Genomic DNA, 23,846 nt, shown 5'->3' with positions numbered 1-23,846 from the left:
ACGCCTGCTTGGGCTGTTTTTTCTTCTGAAAAGCTCTGGGATTCTGGGGAAATCCTCTATATTAACACGCTTGAACCATCCCGTGTGCAAGTTGGGGGTTCAGGGGTGCTTTTATTTCAGGTTGGTGGTGGCAGCAAAATCCCTTTGGGGGGAAATGAGGGGTGCACGGGCTGAACTAGGGTCTTGCGCACCCAAACCTGCTCCACCCCCTGGACTGATGAGATGGGACCCCAGCTCAATGGCACAGCTTCTGTCCCAGGTTCACTCCCTGGCAGCATCTCCAGGTAGGGCTGAGAAAGACTCCTGCCTGAATCCTTGGGGAGCCCCTGCCAGTCCGTGTAGACCAGAGGTGGGCAAACTTTTAAGTTGTGGCTGGGGATGATGGGAGTTGTAGTACGACAGCTGGAGAGCCAAGTTTGCCCACCCCAGGTGTAGACAATCCTGAGCTAGAGGGACCAAGGCTCTGATTCAGGGTAAGCCAGCTCCCCGTGTTCCTGCCTGAACCTTCGACGCAAAAGCAGGAATGCAAAGCCCCTATTTTTTGGGGGGGGGAGGGGGCGCCCTTGGACTCTGGTTGCTGTCAGAGACCAAATTTGGCTGGTGTTGCCTACTCTGACCGGGAGCATCGATCCCAGAGTCCGAAAGTCCTTGCCCAGTCTTGAGATTCCAGGAGGAACTGAATCTTGGTTCTTGAGACTCTTATTAAAAAAAAAAAAAATTCTCACCATGGGAGAAAGGGAAGAGAAAGATCGTCACAAGGGAGCTCACACAGTTAGGAGGGCAGGAGACTCTTCCTCTCACAGGGCAGGAGCTGCGTGAGCACCTGGAATTGGATCACCTGAGAGGGAAATGAGGTCAGAGGCACCATCTAGGAGTGTGTGGCCGGAGCTGGGTGGACGGGCTCCTCTTCCTCCTCCATTCTGCAGCTGGGTACAGAGGCCAAGTGGGAGGGAGATCCCCGACGCCGCTGCTGCTCACCACCCAATCATGGGAGGAGTCTCCGGCCTTGTCTCCTCACCCACGATCGAATATGGGGAGTTCGCACAGCTCTTCAACTAGGGTGGGAGTCGGGTAAAGGTAAAGTGTGCCGTCAAGCCGATCCCGACGCCTGGCGCCCAGAGCCCTGTGGTTGTCTCTGGTAGGATACGGGAGGGGTTTAGCCCTGCCACGCAGTATGTTGCCTTGTTCTGGCTTTCCAAATCCAGGTGTCTAATTTGCACAGTGTAGTGGTGAGTGGGCTGGACGAGGACCGGGAAGACCCGAGTTCGAATCCCCCCTTCAGCCATGTAACTCACTGGGTGACTCTGGGCCAGTCATGTACCTCTCAACCACGGTTGCTGGGAGGATAAAAATAAGCATGTACACCACTCTGAGTTCCTCGGAGGAAGAGCGGGAGAGAAATGTAAATATGCAAAATGTATAGACACACACAAATAAATAATGTATATTGGCTTGAAAATAATTTCTGAGTAGAATAACTCTGATTCTACAAGGGCTAGAGCTTCACTTTTTAAAATAATAATTATAATTATTATTATTATTATTATTATTATTATTATTATTATTATTATTATTATTATGAAAGCTGAAATCCGGGCAAATCTGGGTGAAACCTAAAACTCAAGGGGGCATGGCAACTCTAGGTGGGAGTCGCCCCCAACCCATAACCATCGCGTGAAGGGCCCTAATGAAGGGAAGTGTTGCTTCAAGCCTATCAAGGACACACACATCCTGAAGTCCAGCTCCCACAACCTAGCAAGAAAGCCCACCTGGACAGGAGGCCACCCCTTCTTGCTTTGAGTGGGGAAAGGAAGTCTGCTTTTTTTTTTTTTTTAAAGAAGTACCCAATTTTGAGAAGGTGGACAGTCAAATCCCATAACATAAGCCAGACAGAATAGGTGACTTTCCAGTTTCCCCCCTGGTTCAGGAGTCTAGAATCTTTAACTTCAAGGCAGAGGAACAGAAGGCTGTACATCCAACAGCATGGTCTTGTACTTCGGGCTGGTAGCACTTTTGACAAAAATATAGTTGGTTGTCGACTGGCTCGCCTTCTGTGTTCAGGCTCCAGAAGTGACTCCAAGAACTTTGCTTCTGGCACCGAGGAATTTGGAAGCGAGAGAAAGTTTTCACCAGCTTCGAGCAGAACACCACCACACGCTTGCAAAGGAAAGCCGGAACTCATACATTGTTTTAATGCCAGATACATTTAGCTTTACATATCAAGTAACAAGGGTTCCCGGGACCCTGCCGGCTTCCGGCAAGGCACTGAACATCATCATCATAATGCCAAAAGAAAGGAGGGGGAAAACAGATACCAGATTTCAAATATTCTTCAGTTTCTCCATAAACTCTGGCCAGAAAGCAACACATACCGAGGATACAAACTTGTATGTTTTCCCCTATTTCCCCACCCCCCCCTTAATCATGATTAAAAAAAAAAAATGCAGGCCAACGTGCTGCAGAAATATCACCTCTTAAGCAGCCACCCACACTTGAAGACGGACAACACACACACATACACACAGAAGGTGCTTCTCAAGAGACGGTGGTCAGCCCCTTTATCCAGCCTCATCCACAGTAACTGCCCCACATATGGCAGGAAGGGGGCTTCAGCTGCTTCCTCCTGCAGGGACACGGACTCCTGACAGTGCCATCCTTGGGCTCAGAGGTCACAGCGGTGAGGTCAAGAAGAGGGAGGTCTCCATAGGATGCTGGCCAGGAGCACCGCAGAGGGGTGCTCATCTTAAGAAGAATCTGTACCCCTGCGGTGGTTTCTGGCCTCGTAAGCTGCCCAACTGGCAGCGAAAGCACTGCCCACATGGTTTTCCAAGCGGGACCCAAATAACTTCTCTCGGTTCTGTCTGGGCCACACTCCCCTCTTTGTGTACATGGGATCGTTCTGCCAGGTATAGCTTCCCACCTGAGCACTTCTGCCAATGCACTCAAAACACACGGTATTGCCCTCACCCTCAGCTAGCCCAATGGAACTAGGTGGTCACGTCTCTGCATGTTAGACACAAAGGACAAAAGGGGTACTTCCCTTGTGAACGGACAGATGGACACGCACACACGGCTCTCCCAAAATGCACCACAAAGCAAAGATGTGGCAAGAAACCAAAACCAAAATAAAATAAAAGTATACAGGTGGGCAGTTGTTGGCACGTAGAACAGAGGATACGGATGGGCTCCGGGACGGGTTGTCTTCAAAAGCAGACACAACACAAGTGCTTTGGAGAGAGACACACAGACAGACCCCAGTTCCACAACAGCTCTAAAAAAAACACACAACCACAATCCCAAAGAGCATTTTCACCCCTTACTTACACACACACACACACACACACACACACACACACACACACCCCGGATTGAAGCTGCAAGGTCATACAAATCATTTGCGAACAACTGAAGGGAGCCTCCTGAAGACCTTTCCGAACACATGAAAGACACTCGGCTGCCAACATCCCAACTACGGCCTGGCCATCCGGTCCAAAGCTCAAGGGCATGTCCTCCTTCCTCCCCTTCCAATCCCCTTCCTGTTTGCTGAAAGGTTCCAAACTGGAGGCTTGCCCAGGTCAAAGTTTGCCTGCAAACCAGAACCGCGAAGAGCCAACTCTCCTCTGGAGACAAACCATGGGTTAGAGCAAACCAGAGTGTGCCTGATCATTACGTAACGGAGAACCACGGTTTGCCGACTATGACATGAATCTGGATCCGAGGCTGGATGGAGAAGCGAATGAACCCAAGATTCAGAGCTGGCAGTCCAGCTGGAGATCGGGATGTCCCATGTAAGCCAACTCTGGATCACCATCTTCAGAAGAGGCCTCCTGCACACTCCGAAATTACTCCCAAGACTGCCAAACATTCAGTCCTTGTCTCCGAGTTTCAGCCAAGGTTTCAAGACACAGCTTGAACAGTTGACCATATTCACATTTTGGGGGAGCTTGTTTACTTGGAAGCAAGTTCTGTCAAATCAGTGAGACTTAATCCTAAACATGCTGAAGGAGAAGGAGGAAGCCTCAGGTTGGCCTGTCTTTCAGGACACACCATTTCTTGCCTCCCCATCCTCCACAACAGGGCCGAAAGGACCCAGCACTCTGGGAAACCCGTTTTGGTAGCCCTAGAGAGAGCAAAGAACTCGCCACTGCAAGGCAAAAGGAAGATCCACGGCCGTTCCAGGCTCTGGGAATTCTAATCTCCAGGAGAAAGCAGCTCCCGCTCTCGTCACTCTCTTCAATCAATCAAATCTGGCTTATCCTCTGCAACGGGGGTTCTCTACTGTGGGTTCTCTGATGTGGTTGGACTACAAATCCCATCATCCCCACAATGGCAGGAGATCATAGGAGTCTTAGTCCAACAGCATCTGGGGACACAATCTCTACAGTGCATACAAGGTTCTCTTCTAACCTGCTCTGACTGAAAAAAATCTGACTCTGTATTGAATGGGCCAGTTTACTTGCACACACACATTCCCCGCTCCCCACCCTCTCTCTCTCTCTCTCTCTCTCTCTCACACACACACACACACACCCTTTAAAGCCCTCCCCTGCTTGCACCCTCCCTAACGGACAAGAGAAGGAACATTCCGTCCCACCCGCCTCCCTTCCCTAAATAACATCCAATAGCTGTCATACTCCAGGTATTTAATAAGCATCTCCGACACCCTCTGAACAGATTGACATATCATTCTCCCCCCCACCCCCCGCCGCCCCGTTTCCCCCACAAGACGAATGCCTCCAGTTTCCATGCATGCCAGTTAGTGGTTCTCTCCCGGACCCCCAGACACAGTCTCTTGGTGGGTTTTACCGTATCCTGGTGAAGAGGTTAAGCACTGACACGGACTCCTAGGATTTAAAAGAGACGACAACAGACTATTAGGACCCACATTCCCACTGGCTGTATTTTAAACCAAGCCAAGCATCAAGTTCTGCACGCAGAAAACTAGATTTGGGGAGGTCTCCATAGCTCAGTGGCACTTGCATGCAGAAGGTCCCAGGTTCAATCCCTGGAAGCATCTCCAGGTAGGGCTGGGAGGGACCCCTGCCTGAAACATTGCAGAGTCACTGCCAGCCAGTGCATTACACATCCCTGCAGCTTGATGGGGCAGAGAGAGGCCCCGCGAAGCTCAGTCCAGTCTCAGGCGCCAGATACCTTGCCAGGAATTGGCTCACACGCTTTCAAGCACGCGTTTGCATCAACAGGGACTAGAAACTCACTCCTAGTTTTTAAAACATTACCTAGTTATGCAGTCAAGCAGGGCTTTCAGTTCCTGCAGGAGGCAAGCAGACCTACATGCCTGATCCGCTGAATTTGAAAAAGGGAACCCGTGCAACCTGTTCTCCACGGCTTGTCTTGAACCCCCAAAGGGGAAAGCAGGTTTGGGTTAGACATTAGGAGGAATCAGCAGAACCATCTAAACTAGCTATCAGGGGTGCTGAAGCAGATTCCTGTACTGAGCAGCGGGATGGACTAGAGGACCTCAGGGGGACCCCATCAGACTAAGATTTGAAAGGACACAAGCACAGAGGTGCAGTAGCTATCCTCCCTGGGAGCAGGCAATTTCAACAAGCACAGTGAGGGTTATTCCTTCACGTCCCCAAGAGGCACAGAATTCCTCACTCCAGGTGGAGCTCTTGAGAGAGGAGAGCTGGTCTGGTGGTCGCAAGCATGACTTGTCCCCTTAGCTAAGCCTGCCCTGGTTGCATATGAAAGGGAGACTGGAAGTGTGAGCACTGTCAGATATTCTCCTTAGGGCAGGGTTTCTTAACCTTGGGCCGCCCAGATGTTGTTGGACTACAACTCCCATGATCTTCAGCCACAAAGGCCATGTCTGCGGATGATGGGAGTTGTAGTCCAACATCTAGGGGCCCAAGGTTAAGAAACCCTGCCTTAGGGGATGGAGTCGCTCTGGGAAGAGCAGAAGGCTCCAAGTTCCCTCCCTGGCAGCATCTCCAAGATAGGGCTGAGAGAGATTCCTGCCTGCAACCTTGGAGAAGCCGCTGCCAGTCTGTGCAAACAATACTGAGCTAGATAGACCAGTGGTCTGACTCAGTACATGACAAGTTTCCTATGTTCTTAAGGTGGCATGGCAGAAGGAGGAATGCTCACGACCTCCCACGAATCTCAGGGCAAGCTTCTCACAGCACACTAGCCGTTCTTCAAGGTCATCCTGGCAAGTGATTGGGGATGGGTGGGAAGTGGTGGGGTAACAGCAGCTCAACCCAAAGCCTGGTGGTTTTTACCTTGGTGGAGCGGGTTTTGCTGAAGACGTTCCAAAACCTCAGCGTTTCGTCCCCAGCACCCGTGACGATGGCCTCTCCGTCAGGCGACATAGCCTAAAGGTGGGGAGGAGAAGGCAAGGAGGAAGGATGTGAGAGAGTGACAGAGAGAGGATTTCCTGAATGTTGTGGCAAGGCCAGGGGATCATAGATTTGGTGATATTTTCACCAAAAAACCACAAACAGACAGAGGATTTGTATACTTTCGGCGCCTGTTAAGAGAACGCCTCAGACAGAACCTTAGAGAACAGGAAGAGGGTTTGGCGGGGGTGGTACATGGAGCTGAATTAGACCCCAGTCCATTCACTGTGGTAGCGAGTCCTTCGCTAAAGAGGTGGCAAGTTATTCCAATTCTTCTGCATCAAGGGCAGGGCGGGGTGGGGGGAGAAACCCATTCTGCATCCAATGGCACATGGCACTTGCCCAGATGTTGAGAGCCATTCTTCCAAAAACAGGGTCCCCCCATGGGTTGATTGGGGGCAGGCGGGGGGGAAGAGAGGGGTCGGTCTTCACTGGATACCAAAGCTGCAAGGGGTTGGGACGTGACACTCACCAGGTAGAGGACTCTGTACGAATGCCCGGTTAGCTTGGCCACTTGAGTCAGGGACGGGTATTTCCAGACGAGGATCTGGTTCTGAGAGTAGCCGTGAGTGCTCACCTGCAGGAGGAGGAGAGGTCCTTTCAGGCCATGGGGGAAGCAGGAAGGCTGGCACGTGGCCGCGGAGTGCCCGGGGCAGGGCTCAGGCCTTTGACAGGTATCCCCAGGCCCCCTTTCAGAAGCAAAGGGGTGGAAAGGGGGCTTGCCACAGTCCATGGTTGCAGCGGGAGAAGATGGCCCGGGAGGCCACCCTCTGTATTGCCACCTCAAGAAGAAGTAGTTGAGATTTTAAAAGTGGCACGCACAGGATGCTCTGCAAGTCCCGGTTTCAGTTTCAAGTCACCCAAAGAGATATTCCCCTCAGGGGACGGAGCCGCTCTGGGGAGAGCAGAAGCTTCCAAGTTCCCTGCCTGGCAGCATCTCCAAGAGAGGGCTGAGAGAGACTCCTTCCTGCAACCTGGAGAAGCCGCTGCCAGTCTGGGTTGACAATCCTGAGCTAGATGGACTGAGGGCCTGACTCAGTATATGGCGGCTTCCTATGTGCCTGAAGAGTCACTTTTGTTTGTTGAAATATGTGAATAAGGAGGCAGGGGGAGGCAGTGCAGCTCCCTTACAGGGTTACAGTAATGATTCAATGATCTTCGAGACACACGGGAACTCTCCAGGTGTGCCCACTTGCTTTCATTCCTTCAAGGGGATCAGGGCTGTATATATGGTTATTCCAGCCACCTATGTTATCCTCACAACCACCCTGCAAGGGAGAATAGGCTGAGGGGCATCAACTGGCCCCAGGCTGCCCTGTCAAGTGGGGCTTTGAGTCCAGCTTCCCTCCGTAGGGGCCTGCCCCATCTCATGGGCTCTCTGATCAGAAGAGGCCCCAAACGGGGGCCACTCTCCCATTCCTCCGCTGCAGGGGGCAGCCCAACTGGCCGACAGCTCCCAGGCTTACCAGCTCGTTGGCATGCTTCGACCAGGCGAGGTTGCAGACTTGTGACCCGGTGTCGATGCACTGCAAAGGCTGCCCGGTCAACGTGTTCCAGAAGCGGATGCAGCGGTCGGCGGTGCCTCCGCCCGAGGCCAGCAACCCGTGCTGGTGGGGGGACCAGGCGATGGCTTTGACGGCCGCGAGGTGCTCCGTGTACTGCTGGACGGGGCTCAGGCTGGAGTGGTTCCAGACGAGAAGCTGGGAAGGGAAGGAAGAGACAGGCCTGTGATCCCCTGACTGGATGGTCTCTGCAGCAGCACCAAGGGGAGGCCGGTCCAGCAAATGGCCCCCTTCCAAACCAAGTGCCCCCCCCCCCAATCAGGACTTTTGAACCAAGAAAATAATCTTGTTGTTGCGACTTGCATTCTGCACTGCAATACTAACAGCACTTGAAAATGAAAAAAAGTCAACACCACACACACACACACACACACACACACACACACACACACACACAGAGCATTTCCAGGTTATGCTGAAGGCGGCACACAGGGCTGGGCCTCATCCCTGCCTCCATACCTTGTTGTCGTTGCCGCCAGACGCTAGGAGCTGGTGGTCGGTGGACCATTTCAGGCCACACACCTCCTGCCTGTGGCCCTGGAGGCGCCGCTCGGACTGCAAGGGAGGGGTCCGGATGTCCCGCTGGAGGATCATCCTGTCCCGGCTGCCGGAAGAAAGCTGGTCAGCGTTCCAGGCCAGAGCACCTGCAACGGTGAACAAGGACAGAAGTGAGCACTCTGGTGTACCTGCCCGGGGGCAGGGGGAGAAGAGAAAAGCAAAACCAACAGCCCTCCTGTTAGCAGAAGGGCTGCCCGTTTCTTCTGGGGGCCTGCTCCAGCTCGCCGCCATTGGTGGAGCTGCTGTGAGGTCACAGGGATGTTCACCAACCTTACCAGCTCGTTGCTGAGAGGAAGGCTGCCGGAGAGAACACTGTCTGCAACTTGCAGGTTTCGTGGAGAGAAACATCTGGGCTTTAGCAACATTTTGTTTGTTCTAGATCAGGCCTGCTCAACTTTGCCCCCCCCCAGCTGTTTTTGGACTACAACTCCCATAATCCCTAGCCATAGCAGCCAATAGCCGGGAATTATGGGAGTTGTAGGCCAACATCTGCAGGAGGGCCGGAGTTGAGCAGGCCTGTTCTAGATTATGAACCCCTTGGGGACAGGAAGCCCTTATATTTGTTTATTTACATCTATGTAAATCACTTTGAGCCACCTAATGGTGCAGCGGGGAAGGAACTTGCCTAGGAAGCAAGAGGTTGCTGGTTCGAATCCCCACTGGTATGTTTCCCAGACTATGGGAAACACCTATATCGGGCAGCAGTGATACAGGAAGACACTGAAAAGCATCATTTCATACTGCATGAGAGATGGCAATGGTCAACCCCTCCTGTCTTCTACCAAAGACAACCACAGGGCTCTGTGGGCGCTAGGAGTCGACACCAACTCAACAGCACAACTTTACCTTTAAACTGCTTTGGGAACTTTGGTTGAAAAGCGGTATATAAATATTCACCGTATTCTTATTTTGTAAGCCTCAAGGCAAGCTACGGGTTATCCGGGTCCCAAACTGTTCAGGGCTGCCATTTACATTGCAGTGGTCACTGGATTCAATGATTCCCAGCACAACGTTTCATTTGCTGGTCTTGCCCGGCTTGTCTTACCCACTCTAGCCGTGTGACCTTCCAACATGGAGAGCTTCTTCCCTGCTGCGGCATCCCAGATCTGTACAAAGCCCTTGTGGGTCCCGACTGCCACCAAATTTCCCTACGCAGAGAGGCAATGCAAAGCAGAGTTCACCAGTGAGACACCACAAGGTCCGGAGAACCTAGGCACATCCTTGAATTTCATGGTCCTTCACAGAAGGGAGGGAACCTCTGAAAACAGCACCATCCCGGTTCTAAAAACATTCTGGGGGGCTGCACCACCAGTGAGTAGTTGAGCCAGAGGTTCTCAAACTTTGGTCCTCAGATGTTGGACAACAACTCCCAACGTCCACCACCACCACTGTACTCGAGCATGATGGGAGTTGTAGTCTAGCATCATCTGGGGACTCAAGATTGAGAATCCATGATGTAAGGTGTTTCAGACCACCACTAACCGTATTTTTACTCTTTGCTATTTATATTCATTTCACTGAAGCATGTTTACAGGCTGTTTTTCACATTAGATTTCAAAAATAGTCTACAAACTAAGAGATAAGTAGCAACACAACCATGACACAATGCAATTTAAAAAAACCAAACAATAGTTAAGTTTAAACAAAATTTTAAAAGGAAGCTTAATTCTAAGGCTGGCACTACATCTTTTCTGCACTCAGGCAAAATTACCGGACGCATGCGCACACACACACACCACCCTGACTACACTCTTGCTAGAGAGACAACTGGTTCAATGGTTAGGGCTTCGCCCAGGATTCTCAGCCCCATTCTGCAACAGTAGTATACTGACCCGCTCTGACCATCCCACGGACGTTACGGAATCGCCTTCCACCGACAGGTCACACAACCGGGTTACCTAGAAAGGGGGTGAGAGAAGCAAAAGTCAGCACTAAGGCCAGCACTAAGAAGGGGTGCTTGGCAGTGTTCCCTCTAACAGGAATTCCCAGATGTTGTTGACTACAATTCCCATAATCCCCAGCCAAAGGACACTGCAGTTGAGGATGCTGGGAGTTGTAGTCAACAACATCTGGTAATCCCTGTTAGAGGGCCCACTGGTGCCCGGTTTTAATTCAGAAGCCCCCCAGCAACCTCTTGCATGGCAGCTTAAAAGGAAGTGTAGCAATCAACACAAACGGCCAAGATCTTCCAAACGTAACAGGTTTATTCTGAATTCAAAGTGGAAGAAAACTGTTCATACTTACACTCAAGAATGATTTTCAGTGGGAAAGAACTGTGCCTGCTCTGAAGCAGGCATTATTAGCTAATAAGTTATATGATTTGTTAACAAACCCAGGCAACTGGGTACATCCTAGAGATGCTGCTAAGGAAAGTGACCAAGACCTGCCACTGCTTGGCTGCAGGAGCAAAGACCATTGCTGTCCTCACCTGGCTCGTACAGGCACTCCAGAGGTAGACGCATGTCCCCAGGCCGACGCTGAGGACGTTGAGGGAAGACCAGTCCACCAGGTTCAAGTAGAAGTCATCCTGCAGCTCTGGAGCGTCCAGAACTTTAAACGGAATTTTGGAGATCTTCCTTGTGGGCTTTCGAGGGGATCTTAGCAGCTTCTGGCTGGAGACGCAAAAACCAGACGCTGTTATCCCTAACAAGCACCCAGAGCTCGGATGAAACACTTCCACCTTTCCACAGATACAAAGAAGACAAAAAATACTTTAAGCATTCAAGGGCCAAAGTGTACCAGCACTAGTTCAGATGTCATGCTGAGCCACGGTTGACCAGATCCTGGCTACCAATCCTGGATGATAAACCAACTGGTGGCTGGCACAAGCCACTGTCTCCTGGGTTCAGGCAGAACGAGCACAGCTGGTAAAGAGCTGCTCCGGTAGCTGCCTATTTGCAGAGAGTGATGTGTGTATTATTATGGGGGAGGAAGCATTCAGATCTGGAAATGTTCACTACAGTATTGAGAATATTCACACACCACTTTTCAACATAAAACTTCACAAAGCGGTTTAGATGGTCAGGTGAATGAAAACACAATTCCCTGTTCCAAAGGGGCTCACAATAAAAATTGTTTTTAAAAAAGGAAATTACCCTAAATAAATAGCTGAGAAGATGCTATGCATCTGAACAGGGATGGTTGCTCTCCCTCTGATAAATAGGAGGGAGCCACTATTTTTAAAAGGTGCCCCTTTGCCCAGTTAAGCAGGAATGATTCATAGAACATCCCTGCTGAATCAGGCCCAAGGCCTATCTAGTCCAGCATCCTGTTTCCCACAGTGGCCCACCAGACGCCTCTAGGAATCCCACAGGCAAGGGGTATGTGCATGCCCTCTCGCCTGCTGTTGCTCCCCTGCAACTGGTATTGAGAGTCATCGTGCCCCTGAAGCTGGAGGTGGCCTATAGCCCTCAGACTAGTAGCCATTGATAGACTTGTCCTCCATGAATTTGTCTAAGCCCCTTTTAAAGCCATCCAAGATGGTGGCCCTCACCACATCCCATGGCAAAGATAGTTATACACTGTGTGAAAAAGTACTTCCTCTTGTCGGTCCTAAATTTCCCGGCCTTCCGTTTCATGGGCTTACCTCTGGTTCTAGTGTTGAGAGAGCGGGAGAGAAAATTTTCTCTGTCCACTCTCTCTCTCTTCTCCATGCATAACTTTATACACCTTGATCATATCTCCCCTGCAGTCACCTCTTTTCCAAACGAAAGAGCCCCAGATGCTGTAGCCTGACCTCATAAGGAAGGTGCTCCAGGCCCCTGACCCTCTGGGTTGCCCACTTCTGCACTGTCTCCGGTTCTACAATATCCCACAAGAGGACCTGAAACTGGCTTCCAGTCCCCAAAGGGCTCTCAGTCTAAGACAGCGCTCTTCACTCCAAGACCCAGGGTCCAGGGGCAGCCCACCTTCAGCCCTAAGTGAGGCTCCCTGACCAATTGCTTATCCGGACAACACAACGCTTTGGTCAAAGTTGAATACTTTGCACAGCCCCTCGGGTACCACATGGAGAAGACTGTCCTCACTGTGTTCCACTCAGTGCTGGGGAACTCCTTAAGAAGGGAAACGGAGTCCGCTCGAGCCCCTTCACCATCTTGGAAGGCGTGCACGGAGCTCCAAAGAGATGGTGCAGGGCTCTCTCTCAAAGGGCCCTCCTGGCACTGAGAAAAGCACAGTACTGTACAGAGGTCAGCACAGTGGGAAACGGCTCTCGCATGAAGGGCTTTTTGCCCAAGTGGCCTCAAAAAATAGTGGACATCGCTGATCTAAGAAGCAACACAAGGGAGGCAACAGCCACAGGAAGAAGGTGCTACGCTACGCCAAAGAGGGACAGCAGCACTCCTCCTGCTAACAGAAGAGGGCAACTATTTTAAGAGGAGGCCTTTTTCCCCAGCTAGCAGGCAATGGCACCCCCCCCCCCCCGCAATTGTGGCCTGAAGTGGCACCATTAGATCTCTGACAGGTGTGAACCAGATCTAACCCAACTGCAGGGAGGCAGAGGAGGGCACAGCAATGTGGGGAGGGGACTCAAGTGCACCCTTCGAGGGGGTCTCTTTCTGCTCCAACCTTCCCCATATCCTACAACACCACCAACAGAACAAGTCCCCCCGAACCCTAAAGGGGTCACCGACCTTTTGTTGCTAACGGGGGAGAGAGAATACGGAGAGACCTCGTTGCCATCATCCGGACTGGAGCGTTTTGTGGTGAGGGAATACTGGACAAAGAAGAGAGAGGGGGGGGGGAGAATTAACGGAGGATCAACCAGCAACCCCGCCAGAGTGTCAAGGGGCTATGGGTTAAAAAGCATCAACAGAAAAGCATGCTAGATGTTGGGGTGCCCATCAAGCTGGGCCACAGAAGGCAAAATGGGGTTGTTGTTTTTTTTTATAAAACCAGGATGCTAAAGAACTTCCACCTGGGGGAAGACCAACCAGCCTAGCAGTAGGCACGTGGACAGTGTGGCAGAGCAGGGAGGGCTGGAACATAGGAAGCTGCCTTATACCGAGTCAGACCATTGGTCTATCTAGCTCAGTATTGTCTTCACAGACTGGCAGTGGCTTCTCCAAGGTTGCAGGCAGGAATCTCTCTCAGCCCTCTCTTGGAGATGATGCCAGGGAGGGAACTTGGAACCTTCTGCTCTTCCCAGAGCGGCTCCATCCCGAGGGGAATATCTTGCAGTGCTCACACATCAAGTCTCCCATTCCAGTGCCGACCCTGCTCAGCCAAGGGGACCATTCCTGCTTGCTCCCACCAGACCAGCTCTCCTCCCACAACTAGCCCTGCTCCCGAGTGTGGTCTCTTCCCAGGGCAGATGATCAAGCCTACCTCCTTTGAGAGGCACGGCCCTACTTGGAGAGGAAGTGGGAGAGTAACTTGCCCCCTCCTCCAGAGAGTTGTGCCACTTTAGTGTCCTCCTCCCACATACACACCCTGTCGCCTGCAAGCCTTCCTTCCACGGAGGACTGGACAGGAGAGGAGATTCTGTGCTAGAAAGCTGCCACTGACAGCTAGGCCCCAAGTCCAGACCCACAACCTCCTCACTTGCCTGCCTTACCGTGAAAAGGCTCTTCTTTTCGGGTGTGGAGGGCTGTAGCCGCCTGTCCTCTGTCTGGGGGTCCTGCACCTTCTCGATCCCGGCTCCCAAGAGCTCATTCTTCAGCAGAGCCGAATACGCAAGGCCGTCTATGCAGGCAAGGGGGGGAAGAGCAGGGAAACTTGAAGGCACCTCGACAAGGTGTCTGGAGAAGACTGGTCCTACGATGTCAGAGACCCTGCTAAGGTATCCTATAGAGCACGGATCCTCCATGTTGGGTCCCCAGACGTTATTGGACTTCCCATTCCCATAATCCTCAGCCCCAGCAGCCTTTGGTTGGGGATCATGGGAGTTGAAGTCCAATAACATCTGGGGACCCAATGTTGAGAATCCTTGCTCTAGAGCAGGCCTGCTCAACTTACGCCCCCCAGATGTTTTTGGACTACAACTCCCACAATCCCCAGCCACAGTGGCCAATAGCCAGGGATTATGGGAGTTGTAGGCCAACATCTGCAGGAGGGCCGAAGTTGAGCAGCCCTGCTCTAGAGGATAAAGGCCAGGTGAGTGCTCTCCAAGAGGGCACCCATCAAACCGAGCGAGGAGCTCAGATGCCAGAGGCTGGCAAGGGATTGCCCACCTGCAGCCCAGCCAGGATTCACCACAAGGGATTACAGAAACACAGGAGCCGCTGCCTACCTTTGCCATTGTCTGAGGTGGCATCTTTTGCTTTTCTGTTCTGACTCGGAGACTTTTCGTTTTCCTGGAGAGGGGTAGAGAGATGAACGCTAACCCAACTATTTTCAGGACTCCCGAAGTTCAAAGAATTCCTTCCTCATCAACCATGCTGCCAAGGAAGAGCACCTCCATCTGCCACGGGAACCCATAGCGGAAGATTTTGGGGGCACATTTTAGAACCTGGCCAAGGCTGCAGATCTCCTCTGAGGCTCCAGGTTGCCAAGGGGAGAAATGCAATCTTTCTTATCTATCTATCTATCTATCTGAACATGTTTATACCACCCAAAACTTATGTCTCTGGGCAGTTTACAACATAACAAAATAAATGAGAACAGAAGAATTAGTTAAAATAAACAGCAAAAAAAGTCAAAACATTAAAACATTTTAAAACAGTGTTAAAACTACTAGAATCTAATTAAAAGCCTGGGTGAATAGATGTGTCTTTAAAGGTTTTTTAAAAAAATTGTCAGAGCTGGGGAGGCTCTAATTTCAGGAGGGAGCACGTTCCAAAGCCTCGGGGCAGCAACAGAGAAGGCCCATCCCAGAGTAGCTGCTGGATGAGCTGGCGGCAACCGCAGATGAACCTCTCCAGATGATCTCAATGGGCGGTGGGGTTAATGATGAAGACGACGTTCTCTTAAATACAAGGGACCATCTTTCAGGACAGACTTATTTTATCTGTTTGGTTTATAACCCACTTTTAAAGTAACGGATCCTCAAAGCAACTTCAAAATGTGTGTTAAGGTACCATTAACTTCTTCCCAAGAGCCAGAAGAATCCAGGGAGGAATCAGGCCCCCTTGGGCTTGGGGTGGCTTCTGTTGGCAAGTATGGAACAGCAGCTGCTTGGATGAGGCACGGCTCAGAGGCAGAGCATCTAGCTCCCAGGTGCAATCCCTAGCAGCGTCTCCAGATAGGGCGGGGAAAGATTCCAGCCTGGAGAGCAGCTGCCAGTCAGTGTAGACAATACTGAGCTAGATGGACCAAGGGTCTGACTCAGTAAGAGGCAGCTTCATTTATCCCCTCCTGGGGCTAAAGACTTTTAAAGCACCCCGAATCCAAAGCAGGGAAGAGTCAAGTAGCCTAACGCTACCCCCACACCGTGCTTGCTTAAGGAGAGTGATGACCAACAGGGACACTGAGAGGCATCCCATCAGCAGGTCGACTCCCAAGCTTTTTGTCAACCTCTGCTAACTGAGCAAGCTTCCTTTCAAAGGGGCCACTCTCTTCTATTTAGCAGGGGGAGAGCAACTGTCCCTCTTCAGCCCAGCATCATGCCCCTCACAGGGGCTGTAGTGGGTGTCTCCTTTGTGTCTCTTTCGAGATTGCAAGTCCTTTGGAGACAGGGAACTCTCTTAATTTTTTATTATTTTTCTATGTAAACCACTCTGAGCACTTTTTGTTGAAAAGCAGTATGTAAGTACTCGCTGTAGTGAAGGAGTTGTGTTTCCCCAGACATAAGCCCCGGGGACATTTCTTGTAACACTCACGTTTATCCTGTGGAAGCCGATACTCCAGTTTGCCCCTGCTCTGGAGGGGATGAACCTGTCGCCGTGTTTGCTAGGAGAAGAGACGGGGGAGTTGGAAGGTGTCAGAGTTCTCCTCATGTCTGCTACCTGCCATTTGGGTCAAAAAAGAAAGAAAGGAATGACCTTGCTCCTCACTCCATTTTCACTACATTGGTTTTACTTGTGCCTGATGCCGCGAAGAAAGAAATCCAGGTTCCGCAGTCGGATTCCCCAACCTCTACAAAATGAAGCTCTCTTTCCCTTCTCCTGCATAATTTGTTCTGCAAGGCAGGGGCAGAGCTACCAGCATTCGGGTGTGCCCATCTGCCCCTGCCTCTCCCTCCAGCCGCCTCTGCTGCTCTCCTGACTCCACCCGCTCACTGCTGCCTCCCTTCTCCCTGTCCGCCTCCTCTTTCCCTCTCCTCCTGCCAGCATGCCACCGCTTCCTGCAGAAGCAGGAAGCGCTTGCAAGCAACATGGGCAGACAAGGAGGAAGAAAGAGGAGGTGGTGGAGAGGAGAGATAGCTTTGAGTGGTGGCAGGAAGTGAAGTGGGTGGCATGAGGCATGTGCCACTCACTGACCACCCCCACCGCCGCAGGTGAGCGGGGGGTGCACATGCAGCACATGCCACCAATGGGGCTGGGTGCCAGGGGGCGCACACAGGCCTCCCCCACGCTCCCTACACCAGTGCTGCAAGTGGTACCATTTTTCATTACTAATGTCATATAGCAGGATGGGCAGAAGATGCCAAGAGTTATCCAGGACTTACGCAAGGCATCATGTTTTCATTTTGGATGTTGATTTGGCGAAGGAGGCGCCTTTCGTAGTCTTGGTCCATGGTGGGGAGGCGGGGGGGAGGAAAGCCAAGGTCTCTTATCACAGCCTCACGACTGCTTGTTCATGGAGCCCAGAGTGCAACCAGCTTGCTACAGAAAGAGAGGGACCAACAGGGAAAGCCTTAACTATAGGCAGCAGGGGAATTCACCAAGGGGGAAACACAGAACATTCTCCATACAACTTGTCTTAGTTATGTATCTGTTCGATTTATATACTGCTTTTCATTAAGATAATCCCAAAGTGGACTTCAAGTGGATAATCCCAAAGTGGACTTCAAGGCTCAGGTGAGAATCATTGTCTTCTGCTCTCAACCACGAGGTACAGGAATCAGACTAAGGCAATGAGCAAATCTCAATTTCACATGCGATGATTTGTGCTTGGAAAACCCCAGAAGTTTCATCGCTCTGGTGCCTAGAAAATGGGAACAGGTTTTCCAGCTCTACAAATACAAGTGAGGTTGTGCTGGAATTAAAATACTGGGCCAAGAAGAGATGGATTCTGCAGACCGTATAATATTGGCAACTTTTTTCTTCTTACATCACGTTATTTGTTCTGCTTCTGTTAGTTGCCGCAAGGCATAACGGAGGAACCAGAGTGCAAAAGTCCTGACCTCCTGGAAATCTTATTCCAATTTTGTTGCTCCCAAAATTTCACCACACATTTCAAGCACATCCTCCAAATCACGAGGGCTAGAAACTTAGCTGTTTTTAAATTAAAACTAGGAGATTCATAGCAAGGGGGATTTTGGTTTTTATTATTATTATTTTACACAGTCAGACAGGTGTTATTGACTGGTTTGTTTTATCCAGACACCGAGTCCTTCCCAAGGACCTGGGATGGCTGAATTTTATTATTTATTTATTCAGTTTTTAAACTGCCCTTCCGAAATGGCTCAGGGCGGTTTACAATTAAAAATAGAAACCATTAAAACCAATAACAATTAAAACAGAAATATAAATATGAACACCAGTTAAAACACATCTTAAAAAACAAACTGTTAACAATTATCAATATCGTTATTATTATAAATATCGTCGTAGAACATAAGCTGTTTCCAGTAAAGTTGCTTTTTGTAATTCGCTGATGGTGATTTCTGTGGCACCTTCTTCTTCTTCTTCTTCTTATTATTATTATTATTCCTATAAAACTACAACATACACACAGCCCTGAACCAGTGCAGTGTAGTTGTTAGAGTGCTGGAATAGGACTGGGGAGACCTGAGTTCAAATCTCAATTCAGCCATGGAACTCACTGGGTGACTCTGGGCCAGTCATTTAATTCTCAGCCTAACCTATCTCACAGGGTTGTTGTGAGGATAAAAATAACCATGTACATCACTCTGGGCTCCTTGGAGGAAGTGTGGGATATAAATGTAACAATAAATAAATAAAAATTAACAAACCTGTTGCCCTCTTCATGCTCTCCTACTCAGTGGGTGCATATTAAAGCAATTGCAGCCCAGTTCAGAAAGTCAGAGACCAATATCCAGTCCCTCTTTTGCAAGATTCTTACTCCAACTTGTGCACTGCTTAAAAAAAAAAATCAACCACCCTGACCACTGCCCATCCAAACAGGCCTGTATCCTTTAAATGCACTTCAACCCACAGCAAATAACTCTCCCCATAACTTACTCCCCATAGCAGGCAGGCACTTCTAACAATGCCCCCTACAATCTTCAGCTGTAAGTAAAACCGCTTCTAACATCCTTTCTTAGTCATCTGGCTTCAAATAGAGGCTATTTGGGGGGACCTAGAACATCCTCATTTAGCAAAAGGTCCCACAGAAGTGTAAGCATTAAAACACAGTCCGTCCCCCCGCCCAGCTCAAAAAGTCTCTTTGCTCTCCCCAGCCTGCCTTACTTGTACACCCCCTCACAAGTCGCCTCAAATGCAATGCAGCCACCCACAATCAATACTGCGACTACTACAAATATTTATATTCTGCTCTTCAACAAAATTCTCAAAGTGGTTTACATAGGGGAAAAAAATACATAAAAATAAGATGGCCCCACAACCGATGCAGCCCTCCAATTATCCCTCTCGGTACAGCCCCCCACACAGATGAGCTTCTCCCCAATAAGGGGCAGCAGCCTCCTCATAACCCAAGATACCCTCCTTATGCGATTCATCCCATAACTGCCAACTTACTCAGTTGCTAGAAATTCCACCATACAGGGGCACAAAGCCCCCACCCAGCCAGCAACCAACAGCTCGCCTTCACCACCATAGAGTCAACGTCCCCCATAAGCCACCCCCCAGCCATGTCTCCAAATTAAGGGCTCCCCACAACAGAGCTCAGAACTCCCACAACTCACCTGCACCCATATAATCCAACTGCCCTCACATGACAGCCTTACAGGAACTCCCCTCCGCCAGCAAAATAATCCACCTCTCCTAATGAAGGGCTCTCTCCCCACCAAAAAAATCCCCCACCCTTAGAGCAGAAGCCTCGGATAACCTACACTGGGCTTGCCCCCCTTCCTACCAGCATCTTATATGGCCAGCGTAGTGTAGTGGTTAGAGTGCTGGACTAGGACCGGGGAGACCCAAGTTCAAATCCCCCCTTCAGCCATGAAACTAGCTGGGTGACTCTGGGCCAGTCACTTCTCTCTCTAGCCTACTTCACAGGGTTGTTCTGAAAGAAAAACTCAAGTATGTAGTACACCGCTCTGGGCTCCTCGGAGGAAGAGCGGGATATAAATGTAAAATAATAAAAATAATAATAATGGCATTCCCTCCCCCTAAAGCCCAGCAGGCATAAAGCCACAAGATCACCCCCTTAAAACCCTGTCCCCCAAATGCCCCTTAAAACCCTGTCCCCCCAATCCACACACCTGGTTACCTTACCCGAAAGGGAGGAGCCACCACCATCACCTCTCCCCCTCCAATTGCAGCCATCCCTTATCAGCATCCCAGGAACATAACCCTGTGCAGCAGTACCTGGCCTTCCCTTGTGTGGAACAACAGAGAACGTCTACATCACCTCCAATTCAAGACGTAGGGGACTCCACTCACCCGAGGAGCCACCCCACTTTCACCTGGGCTGGGGGGAGAGATCACTGAGACGGGGTGCTTCCATCACTCGCAGCCTCGCAACTGCTGTTCAGGCTTGCCCGCAGGGCCGCAGTTCGGCTCCCTCCAATAACAAAATCCCCATTTCCTTTGGTGCAGGAAGTGGGGGGGGGCACTACTGCCAGGACAGGTGGTGAAGCCCACCTGCGACATCCATCCAGGCTGGAGGAAGACCCTGGGAAGAGGCGCCTCCCTCACCCCACTGCTTAAGAGCTCCCCACAACCCTGGCCCTTCAGCATCCCAATAATAGGACCAACCAAACCCCACCACCCACACACACGCCGGAGGTCTCCTTTATGTGCACTCTCCCCATTTTTTTGCTGGCAATGGTGGGGTGCGGGGTGGGCACTACTCCTCCCAGACTCCCACCTTCATGGGGGAAGGAGGAACAGAGGCACCTGACTCTCCTCGCGCCCCCCCCCCCTGCAGCTTAGCTCTCCCCCCTCCCCCAATGACCACCACCACAAGAACCCCGTGGCATTTAAAACAAAAGACCCATGTTCACTTCTCCCCTCTCCTTGCAAGAAATGAGGCGGGGCAGGGCGGGGAGGCCCACCCCACCCCTAGGCTGGGGGTGGAGAAGGGGGGGCACCTCCCTCCCATTCAATTGCAGAGGGGCTGCTCCTCCCCAATGAGCACCCCAGTGCATGACAGGCAAGGCATCCCATCAGCCTTGCTACAGAGAAGGGGGTGGGTGGGTATGCCTTGCTGACACCCCCCCCCATTACAGCATAGCCTCCCCCCACCACCCATTCTATGAACACCCCATTGCATTCCTCCCCATAACTCCCTCCCTACTGCACGAATTGGGAGAGGGACTCCTCCAAGATATCTCCCCCTCCCAGGAATCCCACCCCTCTCTTCACCTGGAGGGAGTGGGAGACCTCCATGGCAGGGGTGCTTCGCCTCCTGCTCACCTGTCAAGGCGACCCTCCCTCCGTCCAGAGCGGTCCAATATGGCGTCGCTCTTGCTCTCTGCCCTCCCTCCGCCGGCCCCGCCCACTCCTCGTCCCAGCCCGGCGCGCGGGGCATGACGGGAGGAGTGGCCGCCGCCCCTCCCTCCGCGTTCTCTGATTCGCCCCGTTCGAATCAATACAACCGAGGACTGGTGGGAGGGGGGGAGCTCAGAGAGCGTGGCCGTTGCCCTGGCAACCGCCTCAGGCCTAGTAGCGCTGTGCGGAGCCCGTTTAACTGGGGGGGGGGGGGAAATAAAACCAAATAAAAATAAAATAAAAACCCACACAAGCAAAAAAAGAAAGAAAGAGAAGGGGAAGAGAGGAAAACACACACACAAGCAAAAATAAAAATAAAAAATAAATAAAAGCAAAACCGAAATGAAATAAAATGGGAGGGGGATAGAATGGACACACGAGCCACGTGCTAGAAGGGAAACAATGATAATAGAAATAAATAAATAGAATAGAAACACGACTCACACAAGCAGAATGGGGAGAGAAGCAAAATCAAATAAAACCCCACAGAAATGTCAGCCACAGAAGCAAAATGCAGTGGTGAGGCGTGTTTAAAAAAGAGATACTACCACTACCATTTAATTAAATATTCTTTTCAGACTGTTTTAAAATATTTTTTAAAATTCAAATTGTTTTAACATTTTAACTTTTTGTTGTTCTGTTGTCCTAACTACTGTTTTACTTTTTCCGTCTTTCCTTTGTTGCAAACCGCCCAGACAGAGAAGCAAGTTTTCGGCGGTATAAAAAAAAATACCTTAAATAAATAATTTAAATAAAATATAGACCACATTTCAATCAAAAATTTCAAGCAGTTTACATACAACAAGAAAACAAAAACAAACAGGATCCCTAGAAGAAGAAGTAGTAGTAGTGGTGGTGGTGGTGTGAGAGCACTTTTCCTATTCATATAATATTAATTAGGGAATTCCTTTTTAATATCCCTAATTAAAAAGGAATTTGGATTCCCCTAATCCAAAAGGAAGGGGAACTAGGAATCATGGACAGCACAAGCGACAACACAGGTTGGCACAGAAAGAGCCAGCGTGGTGTAGTGGTTAGAGTGCTGGACTAGGACCGGGGAGAACCGAGTTCAAATCCCCATTCAGCCATAGAACTAGCTGGGTGAATCTGGGCCAGTCACTTCTCTCTCAGCCTAACCTACTTCACAGGGTTGTTGTGAAAGAGAAACTCAAGTGTGTAGTACACTGCTCTGGGCTCCTTGGAGGAAGAGTGGGATATAAATGTAAATATAAATAAATAAATAAAAGGAGGGGCTTGCTTACTCCCGGAGGAGTGCAGCCTGGAAAGTTAATTTAATCATTGTTTATTTTTATTAAAAGGACCACATCACAGTATTTTGCTTATCTGCGTTTTGTATTGGTCAAAATGCAAGAAAAGTGGAATCCACAGCAAAGGGGGAGAGAGAGGAAAAAAGTGGATAAAATCGATTCAATTGAAAGTTAATAAGTACACGAGGTGAAAATTCTATTTATTTATTTGTTTGTTTGTTTGTTAAATTTATATACCGCCTTTCATTAAAACAATCACAAGGCGGTTTAGAGCAAAATTTAAAAACAAGTTTGTAAAAAAGACACAATTAAAATATTAAACTAAAAATATAAAAACAAATCTGATTAAACATTTAAAACAAAAGCATAAAAGCAATACAGAGTACAAAGAACAGCAGCAGAGACAATCATATAAAAGCCTGGGTGAAAAGCCAGGATTTAACATGCTTCCTAAAAGACATGATGGAAACGGAGGAGCGGATAGCCACCGGGAGAGCATTCCAGTGTCTGGGGGCAGCCACAGAGAAGGCCGTGCCCTGCATGCACAGCAACTGAGACTCCCTCATTGTCGGCACCCGGAGCAGAGTCCCCTCAGATGACCTCGTCAAGCGGGCAGCAACCCTTGGGAGCAGGCAGTCCCTCAGGTATCCTGGGCCCAAACCGTTAAGGGCTTTAAAGGTCAAAACCAGCACCTTGAACTGGACCCGGAAACAAACTGGCAGCCAGTGCAGCTCTTTCAGAATGGGTGTGATGTGCTCCCACTGGGCAGCTCCAGATAAAACCCTAGCTGCCACGTTTCGCACTAGCTACAGTTTCTGGATAGTCTTCTAGGGCAGCCCCACGTAGAGAGCATTGCAGTAATCCAGCCGTGATGTGACTAAGGCATGGGTAACCATGGCCAGATCTGCCTTCTCGAGAAAGGGACACAGCTGGCGCACTAGCTGAAGCCATGCAAAGGCACCCCTGGCCACCACCTCCACTGAGCTTCCAAAAGCAGAGCCGGGTCCAGTAATACCCCCAGGCTGTGTACTTGCTCCTTCAAGGGGAGTGCAACCCCATCCAGAACCGGTAGAAGCTCATCTCGATTGGCTCTTCTACCGACCAACATTACCTCCGTCTTGTCCGGATTCAATTTCAGTTTATTGGCCCACATCCAACCCATCAACCCATATTTATTTATTTCATTACATTCATATCCCGCTTTTCCTCCAAGGAGCTCAGGAGAAATTTTATTTATTTATTTCATGACATTTATATCCCGTTTTTCCTCCGAGCTGCTCTGGGAAATTTTTATTTATTTATTGCATTACATTCATATCCCACTTTATTTATTTATTTTTGCATTTATATACCGCCTTTCGTTAAAAGACAACTTTTTCTCCAAGGAGCTCAGAGAAAATTCCATTACATGTATATCCTGCT

The 23,846-nt window shown here is 50.1% G+C and overlaps 1 protein-coding gene across 4 annotated transcripts; it reads right to left on the bottom strand.

Moving 5' to 3' along the window:
- Window positions 1-2,170: 2,170 nt before the first annotated feature.
- Window positions 2,171-21,233, bottom strand: FZR1 (fizzy and cell division cycle 20 related 1). 4 transcript variants are annotated; one of them, XM_053291092.1, is made up of 14 exons: window positions 21,082-21,233; window positions 17,025-17,181; window positions 16,237-16,362; window positions 14,709-14,772; window positions 14,034-14,161; window positions 13,111-13,193; window positions 10,908-11,091; window positions 10,312-10,377; window positions 9,525-9,627; window positions 8,381-8,565; window positions 7,826-8,059; window positions 6,832-6,936; window positions 6,243-6,335; window positions 2,171-4,844 (listed from the first exon to the last, which is right to left on the bottom strand). In XM_053291092.1, the coding sequence occupies exons 2-14, from the start codon at window positions 17,091-17,093 to the stop codon at window positions 4,803-4,805; spliced, it is 1,482 nt and encodes a 493-aa protein (XP_053147067.1). In that variant the 5' UTR covers window positions 17,094-17,181; window positions 21,082-21,233; the 3' UTR covers window positions 2,171-4,802. The 4 variants fall into 4 exon arrangements, with proteins under 4 accessions (XP_053147067.1, XP_053147068.1, XP_053147069.1 ...); XM_053291093.1 differs by having other exon boundaries at window positions 21,031-21,179; XM_053291094.1 differs by lacking the exon at window positions 21,082-21,233 and adding an exon at window positions 20,107-20,241.
- Between the last annotated feature and the right edge of the window lie 2,613 nt (window positions 21,234-23,846).

This window comes from Hemicordylus capensis, chromosome 2, assembly GCF_027244095.1.
Source record: "Hemicordylus capensis ecotype Gifberg chromosome 2, rHemCap1.1.pri, whole genome shotgun sequence".
Lineage (NCBI taxonomy): Eukaryota > Metazoa > Chordata > Lepidosauria > Squamata > Cordylidae > Hemicordylus > Hemicordylus capensis.
Note: the sequence above shows the minus strand (reverse complement) of the source record. Positions and strands in the feature narration are given on the sequence as shown.

Bases quoted from the DNA above. Each gene is read 5' to 3' on its own strand.
- FZR1 (XM_053291092.1), bottom strand. From the start codon at position 17,093: ATGGACCAAGACTACGAAAGGCGCCTCCTTCGCCAAATCAACATCCAA. The intron at 8,566-9,524 runs GTAAGACAAGCC...TCACCGTTGCAG, and splicing joins AGGTCACACGGCTAGAGTGG to GTGCTCTGGCCTGGAACGCT. The intron at 4,845-6,242 runs GTAAAAACCACC...TTTAAATCCTAG, and splicing joins GCAAAACCCGCTCCACCAAG to GAGTCCGTGTCAGTGCTTAA.